At 35.9% G+C, this 18,432-nt stretch overlaps 1 protein-coding gene across 2 annotated transcripts in view; it reads left to right on the forward strand.

The window, feature by feature from the left end:
- The first annotated feature begins 7,731 nt into the window (after positions 1–7,731).
- Positions 7,732–18,432, forward strand: part of JUP (junction plakoglobin) — a 60,570-nt gene continuing 49,869 nt past the window's right edge. Inside the window, exon 1 of one of the 2 annotated variants that reach the window (XM_032235175.1) lies at positions 7,732–7,907. In XM_032235175.1, the coding sequence (XP_032091066.1) occupies positions 7,786–7,907 (122 nt within the window). In that variant the 5' untranslated portion in view covers positions 7,732–7,785. The remainder of the gene's footprint in view (positions 7,908–18,432) is intronic. The other variant, XM_032235174.1, reaches the window with a different exon arrangement.

The following is an 18,432-nucleotide window of genomic DNA, read 5'->3' on the forward strand; positions in this document are numbered from 1 at the left end:
GTTTGATTTCTCTTCAGTTCTTCTTTATTCCATTATTTAAATTTCTTCAAGGCTTTAAGAAGCTATTTTCTTGATAAATTTTCCAGGACATTCCTTTGGTTTATCATTTGCTTTTGCTTTTTTAATTTTTAAAAATTCAACCAGTTTATTTTGTAAAGAAAAGAAGTAACATATCCTTTTCTGTCAGGTTGCAAGAAAGACACACTGAGGTTCTTTTAAGCTGTTTATTGTTTAAATAAACAATATTTTTATTGTTCCTTTGCCTATAGCCAGAAATCTTGCCAAAATAAAGCAGACTTACATCATTAACAGATAATCTGAGAATTCTCTTCTTCACAGAGAAACTATTTAAACTTCATGCACTTAAGGGACTCCATACTATATTCCACCATATTTTTCAAATGATTTTTGAAATCATTCTCTTTGCCTGTAATTTGGAGTTCTACACTCAGTACTCTATTTATCGGATAAAATTTGTTCCACATCTGTCACTTCCATCTTTTAGACATTTTCTATTCATGTAAGCAGACATCATTACTGACAGTATTGATATTGTAATTTACTAACTTACGTCTCCATTTTTAAAGAGCTACATTAATATTTCCAATGTTATAACATTGTCTAATATTATGTAACTCCCATTTTGAATTGACATGTGTTGTATTTTTCTCTTCCTCTATTTAAAAAAATTTAGTCCCCTTTATGTTGTTTCTAAAATCATTACTTATTTTTTGTTATGACTTGCTATAATTACCAAAATAAGTCTGTTTCCCATAAAAAGTTGTTTACTTTTTATAGTTAATTCCAAAATCTTATAGTAATAATAATTCAAATTTATCTGGACCGTTAATCCATTTATAACTTTCTTAGATCAAATCTAATTTAACTTTTTGCTGTTTATTTCAAATTCTTTAAGTTCTTAAACTTGTAATTTATTTTTTAGAATAGTTGATAGTCAATTTTTGAAAGTGATTAGAAAGTAACATTTGCAAACTTAATGTTCTTTCAAAGTTTCTGCTGTCACGTGAGCAGGAAGGCCAATCCCACTGTCTCCCAGTGCTCAGACCCATTAAAACCACTGTCTTGTGATCCTTTCATGAGGAACAGCTATCTGAAGTGCATGTGGGCAATCTCCTGTCTTCTCCTTATTCCAAGAGGTTCCAAGGAACCAGGCTATTCAGGGATTTCTTAGTCTTTGCCATTGTCATCAGTTCACCATACTTCCCTCAGGAGGCCACATTTTCTTACAGATTCTTCTTCTGAACTAAAGTTTTATATTTTAAAAAAGCTGTGGTTGGTATTATTTTCCCCTCAATAATTAAATATGTTTCAGCCTTTGTATTCATAGTAAAAACAATCAGAGATGACGATCATTCTGAAAAAGCTAATAAGACATAGTTTTTCATATGCAGTGAAAAAGTCCTTCTAGTAAAAGTTGTTTCACAGTTCTTATCAATCAGGTAACCCATTCAAAATCCTATGGCCCCTTGACAAAAGTTAGGGCAAACTGAAATTTATGAAGAGATAAGGCAGTGCAGTAAATCCAGTTAAATTGACAACCAGGTATGGAAGACCATAGACAAATACAATATGGACATATTGTCTACAGCTGCCATAAATGGGTTGCACAATTCTGGGCAGCAACCATATGGAAACAAAGCTGCATACAGCATCAAATTAGCAATCACCTATGTTTTTGCAGCTCAGTTATAATGGTGCTAATATTGCTGGACTATTGATATTGTTGCTAGCATATAATTGTATTGCTAGTTTTCTTTTATACAAATTTTCAAGGAGTGAGGAAATGATGCAGAAAATGACTTGTGGAATAATTGCCAGTTCTTTTACTAATAATGCCCATAGAAAAACATTGGGGTATGGTGTGCATGCAGGTGGGGGAACTGATATTTTTACTTCTTTCTATTCAACTGTGTTGTAGACAGTAAAAAAAGATAACCTTGATAGAAAATAGGTAAAAGCTATACTATTGTCTATTTCTATCAAGGCAATCTTCCTTATTTTCCACACACATACATGTTTTGCATGTATTTCCATACACTAAGAACACAAGTCAAGCTATGTATGGGTCAAATGGCCAAGGGACAAAAGGATTGGGGGGGGGGGTTAGAATGGAGTCAATGACAACATTCTAAGTCAGCGCCCACCCGCCTTCCCCCAAAAGTATCATTTGGTGAAAGTGATTTCCCTGCACCCTGAAGCCAGATCAAGCGACAGTCAAACATGATATTTCTTTGGCCAAGTGATCTGTTTTTGGACAATTGTTCTGCTAGTAGAAACACAGGGCCTGGAGTCCTGTTATATAATTTCTTTCCAACATTTCTTCGAGTTGAAATAAACAAAAAAGTCTCCTGCTGCTTAAAATAAAAGTCCATTGCAATGAGTTAATATTTCTATTGGACAAAGAGAAATGTCAGATTAGACTTGTTTGCAGAAGGCGGGGGTGGAAAGAGATATGGTACAACAGGAATGTTTCAAGTGCTGAGCCCTTTAAAAATAGCATTGCTACAGACAAGCAACCAATGAGTATACAGGAGTATTTCTGAAAGAGAACATGGCTTACAGCTAAAAAACTAAAAACCAATTTTTAAATAATAGGAACTATGTAAGTTATGTAACACTATAATTGTACGTCCATATAGCTTGCCTAAGCAACAACCACTCTTTGCTGAATTTATTTTTATTTCTTGTAATTTTGTTTCTCAAATGTATAGACTATTCTTCTGCCCCAAGGGATCACAGGGCAATGCCTGGTAAGGAACCTCAATGAAATCACATAGCTCCAACATTTCAATATAAGAGACACAGCAATTCAAACAAAAAATAAGCAGCTCAAGTACATAATATTTTAGAAAATGCATATGGGCTTTTTTTTTAAAGGTTCATTTTGATCTGGTGCTGTACTAAAAGGAAAGCAAAATTAGCATGCAAAGTCAAAATACCAGCAAAAAGAAGATACTCTCTTTTACTTATTTGATTTATATCTCACCTTTCATTTAAGAGCTCAAGATACTTACTTCTTTCTCTTATTTCCCCCCCCCCCCAACAAACTGAGAGGTAAGTTAGGTTGAGATTTTCTGGTGAACTTCCATAGCTGGCAGTGAAATAGATCCCAGGTGTCCAGAACAAATTCCAACATTGAGCCAAGGTGGCGCAGTGGTTAAATGCAGCACTGCAGGCTACTGCTAGATCAGCAGTTCAGCGGTTCAAATCTCACCGGCTCAGGGTTGACTCAGCCTTCCATCCTTCCGAGGTGGGTAAAATGAGGACCCAGATTGTTGGGGGCAATATGCTGACTCTCTGTAAACCGCTTAGAGAGGGCTGAAAGCCCTATGAAGCGGTATATAAGTCTACTGCTATTGCTATTGCTCTTTCGAAAATGTAGATCTCCTTTCTCTGTTAAGCTATTGAGGGAAGAGGGACCTGTAAGAATGGAAGCCAAAACTATTTAATGTAAAGTAGTAACCTTTGTATTGATTTGGAAACAAAGATGTCTCTGTAGCTTTCCAGAAAATACTGTGGTTGATGAACCATCAAGGAAAATTGCTGGATATTAAAACTGTATACTTATTTTAAAAGATGTTCTGTAAATACAAAGGGTATCATCATGAAGAACAATAAAGCCTTGCTTGAACTCCATTCTTTAAATAACAACCCAAGCCTCAGAAATGATTTGCCGGAGAACAGATAAATCTCTCATACTTTTTTTTTTCCAAACCTGATGGAAATGTAGTATAACAGATTACGTTGTTCCATTTTTTTATTATTGGACTGGATTGTCACTATAAACTCTGCATGTAGTATTACATCCATAGAACAAAAAGGAACATGGTAATCCTACAATGTAGATGCAGTTGGAATTAAATATTGGATTAATCTACTTAGGAGAAAGGACCATTTTTGTAACAATAAGGATGTTAACAAAGGAAATTCTAATTGCAGCATATTAGCAAACTGTATATTTCTTACTGTTATGCTACATCTGAATTCTGTGACTAATCCTGGGGATGGTTTTTTCATGAGTTAGAAAACCTATTGTTTTATTTCAAAGCTGACTTTGTAAAGCAAGTATATTCCTCTATATCATGGACATCTGAAATTTACAGAATTTTAAGGGAGACATTCAAATACACTGTATCCAAGAAAAAGACCAGATGGAAAGAGATATTTGTTCTCAATAAAGGTTCAAATATAGCAATCTGGATTATATAATCATCAAGAAGCTGTCTACGGGGTTCTAGCATTTCAAGGTGTTCATGGAAACTAATCAAGGAGAGATTCAACCTGGAAACAAGGATAACTTTTCTGACAGTGAGAACAATCAATCGACAGAATAGAAGTTGTCTTTGGAAATTGTGGGAGCTTCATCATTGGATACTTTCAAGAAGAGACTGGACTGCTATCTGTCAGAAAAGGTGTGGGGTCTACTGCTTGGACTAGATGACCTGCAAGGTCGCTTCCAGCTCTATTCTGATTGATTGATTTGATTCAATCCTTTCTTCCTCCAGATCGGGTTTCATTTTATCTCATTGCCATTTAATGGAAAATCTTTTTGTGCCTGGTTTGGAAGAACTGCCTTGGTCCATTTCTCTACTGTTTGCTTTTGAATCTGAAGTGAAAAAAGCCATTCTTATTTTCAATTTTGTTTTTGTCACTCATCATTGCACGCTTTGTTCTCTCAATTCATGTTCTGTAATAGTAAGTCAACAAAAGTCAGCAAAAGGCTTAGGATATGTTACACTACTAATACAGATAGTTATTTTAAGACAAATGTGGGATCAAATAAAATAGTAGTTCTGGACTAGTTCTAACTATTATTGTGTTTGAATGACTATTATGATTCTGAGCAGGGGGGCAGGTATAATACCACAGGCATGAATCAATTCTTCAAGGGTTAATAGGTGTTCACAACCTCCCCAGATGGTTACTCTGGAGCATTAACCTTACCAGCTGGAACATAAATCTTCTCATTTAGTTTTTCAGATAAACTCTGCAGCTAGATTTGTACATTATCCTAAGCTGTGGTTTGTTTAAACCATGATTTGTGGGGAAAACAATTAGATTCACACAACACATCTGCCAAGTCAAACAAATGATGTGGCAGAGTGAAATGTGCAAATCCAGATTTTATGTCAGTCACTTTGTCTTAGCCCAACTTAGGTTGTTGTAGGAAAAATTGGAAGAACCTTATTGAGAACAGGAGGCATCATATTAAAAGAAATTATCACGAGATCATCACTATTCTAGATCAATTTCACAATAGCAACTGTATAAGCACAGCAGTAATGTGTTTCAAATTATTGACTTCTGGTGCTATTTTGACAGCAGCATTTTGTGCCAGATGCAGCTTCCAAAGATTTTTAAAGACAGTCTTGTTGTTACAGTACACTAATTTGTAAAACGTGGCCAAGTCCACCATCAGCAGGAGGGGCTATGCTTAAAGCCCCTATCACAGTAACATAACAGCAGTCTAATGTACTGTTGTCATTGTCACGTTCTGGGTAAAAGGAGACTCCCAAACGGTCTGATTCGTCCAAAGATGCTAAAGTTCAGAAGAACTCTGGTGGCATATTTTAAGATTAATACATATTACTATGGTGTAGGCTTTCAGGAGCTACAGTTCACTTAATCAGCATCTTGTCCCAGAAGACATGTATATGGTATGAAGTTTTTTAAAAAAATCACTCTCTAAAGGTATATTTGAGCTCCAGGCAGATCCCAGGTCTGAGAAATATGAGATTGCTAATGAAGTAGAATAGCAGTCTTTAAATGAAGTTATAAGTATTATAGGCAGCAAGAAAGATATTAATCAAACGCTAACCTTCCATTTTAACCTTACAGAACTTACCTTCTACATTAGATCTGAATAATGCAATATTAGTTCCAGGCAGTTCCAGTCCTTGCGCAACAAATTGGGAAAGTGATGCAATGAACTGGTGTTGTATGTGTTTATAGTTGCAAGGATTCTATTCTCTTTCTAGTGGAAAACATATTTGGTTTTCCTTAAGGGAAAGAATAATCCCCTACTTTAAAGAGGGGAGCATCAAGGATAGCTTTTATGGGAATAGGAGATCGAACTAAATAAAATATAGAAAGAGATAGATGAGGAATTTTACAAGGAAAAACCTAGTAAGATATATAATGCCATTTGAGGTTTGGGGAGCAAATTGTAGAGATAATTTAAAGGGGTAAGGAAAATTTGGGAGTGTTTCTTTTTAGTACATTAAAATTGTACTTTAATGACTAACATCTGTCTGTGTTCTTATATATTAAATGATCTGTTAGTTCTTTTGAGTTCTTTCTGGAAATAAATCAGGATATAAATATTTAAATGAGAAAAGGCTAGGAGGTAGTGGATGACATACTGTGAAAGTTCCTGAACAATTAAGAGCCAATTTGATGTAGCGGTTAAGGCATTAGACTAAAAACTAATTTAATTTAATTGTTAATTTTAATCTAATTTTTAAATTTTTATTGTTAATATTAATTGCGTTTGTTTTGGTTACTTTATTTAATTTCCTTTTTAACTTTTGTAATATGTTTTTTTTAATGCTGTACGCCGCCCTGAATCCTTCGGGAGAAGGGTGGCATATAAATCCAATAAACAAACAAACAAAATTTGGGCAATCATAGATTCTAGTCCTGCCTTACATACAAAGTCAACTGGGTAAGCTTGGGCAGTTAACTCTTGAGTCAGAAAGGAGGTGTTGGTAAACCATTTCCAAAATCTTGCCAAGAAAATTGCAGGGACTTGTTCAGGCAGTTACCAGGAGTCAACAAACTGAAGGATAAAGACAATAGTTTTAGAAGTGAATTCAGATGAAAGAAAAATGGGAAACAACGTTGTGTGAGTGGAGGTTTAGGTATAAGAAAAAAGGGAACTAAGATGAAAACCAAAAAAAGAGCTGCAGTCAGCAGGAGTTATTCAGAGAAAGACAGAATATAAAAATGAAGGGTAAATCACAAAGGCTACAGATTCTGAATGCGGATAGTTGGGAAACAGAGGGGAGGCGTGACAGCTTTCACTCCAGCTGGGGTGTTTCCAGAAACACTTGGTTGACCACTGTAGGAACAACTTTCTGAATTGGATTTGCTTTTGTCTGATCCAGCTAGTTTCTAGAAGAAATAGCATAGGGCAATATTTATGGCTTTGGATTGAGAACCTAATAGAATTCTAGGGGAGTAATTACTGAAAGCATTTTTTTTATTAAAAAGGAATTTATAAAGAAAGGACCCCACAAATTTGTGAAGAGCCAAGGGTGATAAATTATCGTTTTTTGCTATTGACAAGTTTATCATTTTTATTTGAAAATGTCAAGTTATCTTTTCCCCCCACTCGGTCTACTATCACTTAAGGGGTCCTAATGTCATTTACGGTGTCCCACAGGATTTGAAGGAGAGGTTTTTCTACATTGTTTGGTACCTCTAAGGCTGAATTGAGGACTTTCCGTCCCCCAAGCACATGTTTTGCCTCTCTTCAAAACCAGCCTTCCCTCCCCCCCCCGCTCGTTGTCGCTAGCCCCGCCCACCTTGTATCCTGCCCCTCCCACACCTGCCGTTCCCTCAGTCCTCGACTCGCCCTTCTAGTTTGCGCGAAAGTTCCTTCCGGCCTCTGATTGCCACCTGCTCTTCGCGTCTAATCAGGAGACTTGGCCGGTAAACACCATTCCAGGGCAGGGCGAAACTGGGCGTGGCAGCGGGAGAGGTGACTGCGCCTCCTCCAGACGGAATAGGCCATTCAGAGATCTGGGGGCGTGGCCTGTGTCCATGGGGACCAGGGATGGGCTCTGCCAAGCTCGCTGTTCACCCCCATTGTTCGCTGAATCGAGTCACTTGGAGCGGGGCGGAGTGGAGAGAAGCAATCAAGGCGGTGGCGACGGGGCCAGCAGGTGGGTCGGGGAGGGAGGGGGAAGGAAGGGGCAGGGAAGGGACCCCCGGGCGAGAGGTCGCTTCGGAGGGGACGTATGGGGGGTGGGGCGGCAAGGTACGGGCTTTCTCCGGGGAAGCGGGCTGGGGGACACAGTCCCGTGTCAGGAAGTATGCTTAAGGGGATGGCGAGGGAAGAAGACCCCTCCCGCCGAAGGAAGTCTTTGGGCGCTGTCCCCACGGCAATGAAGTGGCATGCAGGAGGGGATTCTTGCGGGGGGCGGGGGAGAAAGGGAATAAGGGACGAGTTTAGGTTCCACACCCCAAACTTCTCTCCCCGCTTTCTACCATATGTCGAAGGGGTTGGTATTTCCTTGCTCTCTGGGGGTGGGGGTAGAGGGTCTTTGGAGGTGGTGGAAGTGGAGCTCCTTGGGGTGGGTGAAAAGAAACGGAGAGGTGGGTAAAAAGGAAGCGAGCGGGGGGGGGCGGTGTTAAAAAAAATACGCCAGTGCCTGAATGAAATTCGGTGGGATTTCCCCCCCCCCCTTTGAAGTCTGAAGGGAAATGCGGGAACTTGTGGAGAAGGGACGTGGTCAGGAGGCCTGTGGATAAACCGGGGGGTGCAACTGGATAGGGATGGGACTGCCGGTTGGTGGTTTGTGCCTCCAAGATATGGGGAGCTTGCTCTTGGATTCAAGGTGGTTTTGAAATGGTGGTGGGTGAAGTGGGAAGCTCATGCCAGTTGAGGTAGTTTCCAGATGCGCTCATCGAAGCTGAAAAGAAACAAGACTTTTGGCCCAGGGGGGAATAGGGAGAGCAAGGTGCTGGAAATGAGCTGTAATCCCGTCATGGAAATAGGAGCACAAAAGACCATTTTGAAGTGGTAGGTGTGAGATAAGCTTGAGTTGGGGCATTGATTCTGGCTCTGCAGCGAAAACCTTGGAGAATGTGGGTTGGTTTTTTCAGTGATGGTGATGATATACATTCCAGGAATTGTTGAGAAAAAGTTGGGCAGGGCAAGACATTACAGAGTGAGGTTAAGGGAATGTGGAGTTGAAGACAGTAAAAGAGACCATTCTGATTAATAGAGGTAGAAGAATACTTGGAGGGGGGGGGGGCTGGCATTGAGCTGGAAATATTTCTAGTTGTCAGCTGCTCTGCTTCTGTTTCAAGGTCAGTGTTTCAAAGGATACCATATGTTTTAGCGCAAGAATAATATCAGTTATTGGGTTTAGGGATTGAAATCCCAGTAAGTTGGTTTACTAGTTTATGGATTCAGTTTACCTAACCATGGTAAGTATATGTCTACTGTTGAGGGATAAACTATGCCTGCTCTTTTGTTTAGTTTTGAATGTGCAAGAATGAATTTACAATTCATTGAAAAGTGAATCTTTGTGTACGTATTAGAAAATAGATAAAATAATTAATTGTTAAAATTAATGTGTGTTAATTATGGATGAATAGCACTCCCCCTTCTGGAGCACTGATAGGAAAAAACCATTGTGCATGAATGCTGGTTCAGAGAAAAGTATGCTGTGTGCTCATTTATGTGACTGATTTGTGAACAAAGGGTGCATACTCCTTGACTCTTTCATACTTTGATTTCCGAAGTGTGCTAATTAAATTTGGCTCTTGTTTGCTCAACTTGAGCTGTTGCATTTAGAAGTCTCATAATCCAGTTTGTCTCTCCCAGACACACCCTTTATGTTGTCCCAAAACGAATTGTTCATTACCCTTCAGCCATTTTAATAGTTGTCTACTGTATTAAAAAAAATTGTAATGTCCTGAAGTATAAATACTATAATAAGTGGGATGAAGATAATGGCAAATGGGATTTTAAGCATATTTGTATGGACAGAATTTCTTTTTAATCCGCAGATGTTGTTAGATGTTTAGCTATTTTGGTTGTTGTTGATAATTTAGTACTGTATAAACAAAATAGATATAAAACTGATATAATTCTTAATTTTGTCTTATCTGTATAGACTGCTAAGAAGTCTCTGTTCCTTTAAAAGTTGTCTTTTAAAGATTAACCAGTTCATAAAAAATAAAATAAATGTGATTAAAAACAAAAGGCTTTGCTGATCCCTCTGTAAAAGCTTGTAATTGATTTACGGGATTGCTTATAAGTGCAAGAATGATAATAATAATACACATTGTTTGTTAGACTAAGTAATTGCAGAGTACTTTTTTGCACTCAATATGCATATTTGTGACAATGCAGACTTCTCTATAAGTTAACTGGGTTCTATGACTAGGAGCAATCCTGAAGATGTCCCTTAGGGGCTGCAGAGAGGAGGTCAAAGAGTTCTTATTGCTATGAAAAGCTGTATTGCCAATTAAAACGCAAGGGAAGTTACAAAGAATAGTCATACTGAATTAGTGATTGCAACTTGATTTACACTGAATCACCACAAAAGAAGTATAATTAGTTCTTGAAATTTTCTGTTTCTTGAGGCTGAGTTTGATTGTTTCTGTTGCTTTTATGTTTTACAAGTTTATAAAGAAAAAACTGTAGCTGTTCAATAACTATATGATGTTATTGGAAGAGATACAGATATAAGAATATGAACCCATTTTCCCCATATAAATAGTCCATTTATAGAGATAGTCTAAAAAGGATTTTATGGTTGATGGAATTGTGGATCATTGGACATTCAACTTTGTGTTCATTGCTCATACTTAAATCATAATATGTTTGACTTCTGAAGCAGCTCTATTATTGCTTCATAAAAGATCCAGAATGCCAGACATTTTACTGCTTTGTCTGTGTACTGAGTGAGTCATATGGGAATCTTGGTGAGTTTCACAAGAGGGGGGTGGCAGGAAGGAAAGCTGAGTCTCATGTATGCATTTGTCATGTCTCTTCCATCTCCCTGCTTCCCAGCTATTTCCAGTATAATAACAATTTTTCTGTTTTTAAATGAAGAGTAATGTTTCTGTGAAAATAAGAAGCACAACTTTATGTTTAGAAAAAAGGAAATGGAGCATTGGAAGATAACATTTTCTCTTGTAGGTTCTGCAGTAGAACTTCTGAATAATGTTGGAAGAAGCCAGTCTATTGAGCTAGGATGGTTACCTTTAGCTTATACATGTTAACAGCTAAACATTAAAGAGAAATTATATTTTATGGGTGCAAAAATTATTTTTTTATTTAAAAAATGCCAATATAGAGTTATATGAACTTTCTTTTTCTGAGTTTGAATTTTTATTACCATTTACCAATCCTTGCTAAAATCAAGTTTGGAAATCTGAAACTAAGAATGTTGGACTGAAAAATATGGAAATTAGCTTCACTTTTAACCAGTAACTATGGTCAACAAATTGTATATTTTTTTCTGTTTTACTTTGTTGTTTTTGTTTGCCCTTATGTAGTATATTAGAAGTGTTCTGTTAGTGACATCAAGTATGGACCAAATATTCAAAAGTTAAGATCTATTTTTTATTTGTCCGATGTCTTTATTTTATGCAGGAAGGTTTTTATTACATGCCACTGAAAAGCTAAATTTTTTTAAGGGACTGCATTCTCCATTCTGGAGGCTGGAAAAAAGTTGGTAAACTGCACTGTCTGAATTCCTATCTTGAGAAGTTTGAGTGGAGAAATCTGTAAAGATTCTGATTTCTGTGTGAATGCATAGATGTATAAGTCAACTTGAAGCTTCCTTTTTGGTTTGCTCATGTCTCATGGCTGGTTTTTTTAAATAAAAACTTCTTTCATTAAAGAATAGTGTCTTCCTCTAAATATTTTCTTAAAAGATACTACATTTATATTTGATAAGCATGTTTAGTCATTCATTGCTTGGCAGAAGCTGGTGAATTTGAAAATTCTTTTCTTTTTCACTTGCCTTTTAATCTTAGCAGAGGGTGAGGCAAGGGGTGTTCTAGTTACATTAGCCAAATGATTTGCTTAATTAATCAGCCTTGCAGCATAGATTAAAGGATAAGTGTGGGGAGTTGGCTTGGGAAAGAAGTTGCTTGCTTCTAATAAGTTGCTGGAAAAAAAAAAACAAGTGAAAGATCCAGTTCTGATGGAAATTCAGTATAATCAAATGTGTGTGGACATGTATATGCAAGCATTACATTGTATCGTCTTCTGTAAACTAAGTATTGTATATTTTAAATGTGATCAGGCCCAGCCAGTACATAAAAATATTATATTTAAGTTCTACCTAAGGTGCTAAAATTATATTTAGTTCAGAAATCAAAGAAACTTGGATGGGTCTTCTTACTATTCCTTTCCTTCTTCCTAGAATATCCCATTTAGTATCACTAATTAGATTGTATGCATGAGTACTGCTAATATCTTTCTCTCTTTTTTGTTTTCTATATCTACCATCTTTTAATACCTATTTGAAGGCTGTCCTTCAGCTCTTCAATGCTTTAAGATGAAGTTGAAAAAAATGATGGTAAAATGCTTAGTATCAAGGTTGGATATGCATATTTTCTACCTTTCTAAGACCAATGATCAATGAATTAACCTGTGGTTTTGGCCACGGGGAGTTTTTGTATCTTGTGAATGTTTCATAAATTAAATTTAGAATTCTCATTTATATTAGTCTCTATTTCAATATAATTTTTTGCAGAGAAAGATTACAGAGATTACATAATTCTGACAGAGTTTGCTTAAATACACATTTCCTCGATTTAGGAATTATTCTTAAACTCAGGTATTTTTTTTGCTATAACCAAAAACTACAAAAACTAGAAGTTAGAGGTGGTATGATAACCTTTGCTAAATTATTTATATGCGAATAAGAAAGCTTTAATTTCACTTCATTCCTACTGATTCCATTCATACCAGAAATTCCCAGTTCATTCACCTGAGTGTATATAGGAAAATACACTTAAAATAAGTTATACATACTGCTTGCTGGGCTTATTTTTAGTTTTCTTCAGAAGTCTTTGAAATAAAACTAGATTAGTCCTTAAAATAAATTTGATTATTGAAATTGTTTGGAAAGAAATGGAGAAGGTGAGGTTCTGTAGGTATAACTATAAAAGCATTGTTTCCCAAGGTGTGGATTTTATAATGCATATTACCCCTTTATTTCTCTTGAAGTAATAATGATGGAAGCAATTCTTATTTTAAGTTGTGGAAATATATTGAATTGATTCTGAAGGAATATTCTATAATGGCCTTCCCCAGTGTGAGTGGCATTCTGACATCAGGAGTTTGATTCTCAGAATTCTCCAGCCAGCATAGGCATTGTTGATTATTATGAGAGTTGAAATCCACATATGGGACCTAACTTGGAGAAAACTGATTGATAAATGGCAAGTTATGTATCTGAAGTATTTCTGAACAATCTAGCTGATTGCATTAGAATGCATTTTTCCAAGTTCATGTTAGTTACACTTGGGACTGAAATATAGTATAGCTATATAACTATCACATGTGGATGGGTTAGTTTTATTGTGGCAAGAAAGATGTTGGTAACAGACAAGTAGTTTGAAATAATACCATAACTTCCATTGCCTGGGATGAAAATTGATACTATTAAAAGGTCTGGTATTAACTGATTTCCCCATTTATGCTATCTGCTGAAATCATATCATATTAAAATTTGTTTCCTAATATTTTAGTGACATACATTAATATTCAGGTCTTAAGCCTAATATCAGGATGTATTATTGGTTTAATCAATAAGATCATCACCACTAGCAAACATTTTGTAACCTATCTGAAAGAGTTAAAATTGGACAAATTTCCAATAAGAATATACAGATATGTTAGCAAATTATTGAAAGATATAGCAAAAAATAAATTGGGTTCAATTTTATAAGGCCAAACTGGATATCAGCTTCTAAATTAATACCATATTAGATTTTCTTTCCTCAATGTTTGCATGTAACTTTCTGAGGGGCTAGTACTATGGTAATTTTCAATACTTTTATTATTCAGTATTAAAAGATGCGTCCCTGCTTATGTCTTTTGTGTGTTCTTTTTTATGTCCCTGAGTAGCAAGTTCCCTCAAGAAGATTCAAATATGTACTTGTCTTAGACAAAAAGTCCTAAGTTTTCCTGTTTCACTGGATTTCAGTAGGTAAGTTAAAAAGCAGCCGTGAGGCAAATACACTAAAGCTGTATGACAGGAACTAGGCCTAACCCTTGCAGGTGTTGTCCTTAATGACATTTGGCATCAAAAGCTGCCTGGGCAATATTCCGAGATAGGGAAAGACAAAAACATCCCTTTGCTATTCAGTTATAAACCTTTTCTTAACCTCATGTATTTAACTTTTCTGATGTATTTAATTATTACTGGTATCTATATAGAAGATAGAAAATAAAGTTAAGCCCTTTCCCCCTAATAGCCATATCAGTCATTTTGTTTAGCAAACCTGAACACATTGGCTGAATTGATATACATAATATATCTAGAGCTATGGCCTTGATGCTCAACATTCTGTTCAGGAAAACAAAATGAAGAGAATCTCAGATGCTTTAATGTATATGGTTTATGTATAAATAGATAGATTTAACAATGAATGAAACGAAAGCCTTCAGCCAGTCATATTCTTCAGTGACATTTATCAGTTATAAAAACTCTAATGACTCAATTAGGCTCTCCCTGGATCCTGTAAATACCTCAGTTTGGAAAGCTTCCAGACAATGTCATGGAAAATCAATTTCTCCACAAATTTGGCTTAAATGAACTTGGATGCTTTTCTAGAGAATGTAGTAACACTTTTAATGATTGCTTTGTCGGGTGTAAGACTGGCAGCTTTCCTATCAAACAAGGAGTTCAAAAATATTGGGACTTTATAGTAAAAGTTAATTTCAAAGGGAACATTTGTAACAACATTTGTAGTTGAATTGTGGAATTCTTGATACTAATTGAACTTGGTTGTTTGCTTGCTTGAGATTTTTCATTTCTCAAGTAGGAAACATAAGTGTGGGTTTGTTAAGTATGGCTGTTACAGGCTTTATCTAATTCTTACAAATTAATATTTGGAAGCCCTAAAGTTTTGTACCTATGTTGCACAATTCCTATTTATAAATAATGTTTATAGTTTATCCTTCCCTGAAGAATGTGTCCATAGTTACAAGCTATGGTTAAGAATTTATTAAAAAACAGTAATGATATATAGTACATTATCTTAAAATAGAATCTGAACACTGAAATTAATTTGTTGAAATTCTAAAATGTTGGAGTTGGAATTTCTGGCTTTTCAAGATTTATATCTTCAAGATAATCTTATATAATCTTACTTTGAGTTCAATTAATAATCTAATTTGACAGTATTACTGCTAGGTTTAGATTTGGCAGAAACATGTATGTTTGCTAATAGACAATGGAATTGATGCTTGTTTCATTTCTGTTTATATGCAGTCTTTTAATTCTGCTCTTGTATTACAGTGATATAAGGTTGCCCTTCTTAGGTGCTAAAGATTTATTAGACACACTAGAAGAAGGGATGTTTAAAGGATCTGGTTAGTACTATTATCATACGATGTGGCAAAGTGGTTTCAGAATACATAACTAGATTTTGACAAATTTTGGTCTGTCAGCAGTTTTATGAGAATACACATTATATTTTGGTATTTTCATTTAAAGAAATAGGGAACATGAGCAACCCTGGATAAAACCAGGCCGGTCATCCTCCCCAGTAAACAGACAGGAAACATGACCAGATGAACTAATTCTACTTTATTGTAAAGCTATTGCAACAAAATCTTGCAATCTTAAAGTACAAATTTCCTACAATCACTTTTAACTGCCTGATGTATTAGGGGGAATCTTCCCTAAGTTTCTCTTTCTGACTATTAGCTGCTGGCTTCCATTCCCTCCCCACATCTTTCTTGTGATTGCCTTTTACTAGGCAGCATCTCTTATCTTGTCCCTCAAAGTCATTCTCACGTATCGTTACAGTAGGTTTAGCTAAACAACTATAGATTAGATTAACCTTCCTTAGGCTGATTCCTTCCAAATATATTGAGTGTATTTTACAGCTAGAGAACTCACTAGGCTTTGGTGAACTGTGACAGACATTATAAATAGTGGACAGGTTGTTTTTTTTTTAACCTGGGTAGTCCCAGTAGCATTCTACAGTTTTTTTTACTTATCAGTCCAAGTGGTATTCCATAGATAATCCCACAATTGGGATGGAAAGATGGGGTCATTAAGTGAGTATCACATCACCACATCTGATTTTCTGACTTTTTTTCCCCTATGGTTGTTAAATGAAACATACAGCTATTAAGGAAATTCGGCTTCCCTCATTGACTTTGCTTGTCAGAAGCCAATCAAGAAAGTCACAAATGACAAACACATGACCCCATATTGCTGCAATCCTGATAAATAAGTGTCAGCTGCCAAGAATCTAATTCATGATCATGTGGCCATGGGAATACTGCAATGATTGTTACGTGTAATAACTGGTTGTAAGTCACCTTTTTTTCAGTGCCATCATAACTTTGAATGATTGCTAAAATGAATGGCCATAAGTCAATGACTGCCTGTATTGTGACAGGACTGTGTAATATGTCAAATATGGGAGGGTCTTTTAATTTAATTTATAACATTTTTGGACCATTTAAAAAAATGTTTCTGTGCTTTCTCATCTAATTGAAACAATGGTTTCCTTATAAATATATTTTAGTTCACAACAATTTCACTGTAATATTTGAACAGTTCTTGTTTAATTCAGTAGAAAAATCAAACTTTCTTAGATCAGATTCCAGAGATAGATCTTGTTTGGCTTATAAAAAAAAAGTAAAGGAACAGGTGATACTTCCAATTTTAAAGGTTAGAGACTAAACAGTCCCCTCAATAACTAGCCATAAAATTAGATTTAATATTTTTGGAAGTTTTGAAACCATAAGGGACTTGAGTTGAAGGAAGTTTTCTGTATTTTTCCTTGAGAAAAAAGAATTTGGGTCTGAAATACCAGTATATACAATGTTCTTACACCACATTAAAATTCAGGGGTACCCCCAGAAATACATGTGCTGGTAGTTTTATTTACATATGTGTTATAGTTCTTTAAATATAGGATTGATTTCCTGTTATATAACTAGTTTTGGAAACATCAGTGGTTCAAGCTAGTTTGTATTGTATTACATATATGGAGGAGGAAAACATATAATTAAAAACAGAGTGTAGTACTTTGTTTTACCTTTTCTTTTGCATTCAATTAATTCTAAAAAGCATGGCCTTATAACTCTAAAAAAAACCCCACTCAGTATTTGTTTAAAGCAGGAGGGAGGGGTAATCTGCTGATGCCAATGAATTCAGACTCTCAACATCTTTCTCCATGGCTGCTTAATGTTGTAGTTTACTGGAATGTTTGCTATTCCTTATTTACTGACTTTGTGACTAGAAGCAGCTAAGGATTAATTTATGTAGCCAACTCTTCATAAATACACCCTTGCTTGTACACTGTCTCCTTGCACCACTTAATGCTACTGCATTTCTTCAATATGCCATTAACTAGAGGGTAGGTGACATATTTAGATTTACCCTAAGGCTAGACTAGTTGACAACCTCCCTGTGTCATTCAGTTTGGCTGTGTTCACACATAGCACCAAATTGAATTTTTAATCATAGTAGGCAACATGGTAAGCAAGCTTTTTGTGGCTTCAAAGCAGCAATATATATATTAAAATTATTTTAGTCTCCAAGAGTTACAGGTAGTTTGTGTGATGATGTGATGAGGCAATCTTTTTCTTTTACTGGTTTTTCCCTCATTGTAAGTTGTGGGGAGATTTAAATGTAAGAGTTTTAAATGATAAAATATTTCAGTGGCATAATTTGAGAATGGTGTGAGGACCATAAAACAGGAGTTGAGGATCCACAGGTTACTCCTGTGTTAAGCCAAAAAAACTCAAACTGTGGTCTAGCAGTGTGTGTGAAATTGTTGTTTGAAAATTAAGTGCATTTCACTTATGGCATATTATAGTGGCTTTGTACTTGTTGTTCAGATAAGCTTATTTGAGACAAGTAGTAATGGTATTTTGATTCTCTTCCATCACTTTCTTAAACCTATAAACTTAACATCCTATAAAAATCTAATTAATAACAACAACAGTACAGTCAAACATCCAGATTTGCCTATGCCAGGACCTTGGTAAGGACTCTAGGTAGACAAAAATGCCAAACCCAGTCTAAATATCTGGCTGACTGTGCAATTAATAATAATAATAATAATAATAATAATAATAATAATAATAATAAACAAACAAACCAGCACAAACCAACAGTGGTAATTCCAGTGGTAATTGGCACACTGGGTGCTATTCCAAAAGCACTGGAATTACATTTAAAACAGTTAAAAATTGACAAAATCACCATCAGTCAAATGCAAAAAACCGCACTGCTTGGATCTGCACGCATATTACGAAAATACGTTACGACGTCCTAGGCCCCTGGGTGGGGCCTGACTAATAACCAATGCCAAATCCAGCGAAACAACTGGCCGCTGTGATAACAATTGCATAATAATAATAATCCAACATTACCGTAACAGTTCCTAGGTCCTTGGTTAGGGGTCAAGCTGTTGAGCTACCAACCAACCCCAAAGGCTGTGAATCTCGCCAAACATTATCAT

Source organism: Thamnophis elegans, chromosome Z (assembly GCF_009769535.1).
Source record: "Thamnophis elegans isolate rThaEle1 chromosome Z, rThaEle1.pri, whole genome shotgun sequence".
Classification (NCBI taxonomy): Eukaryota; Metazoa; Chordata; class Lepidosauria; order Squamata; family Colubridae; genus Thamnophis; species Thamnophis elegans.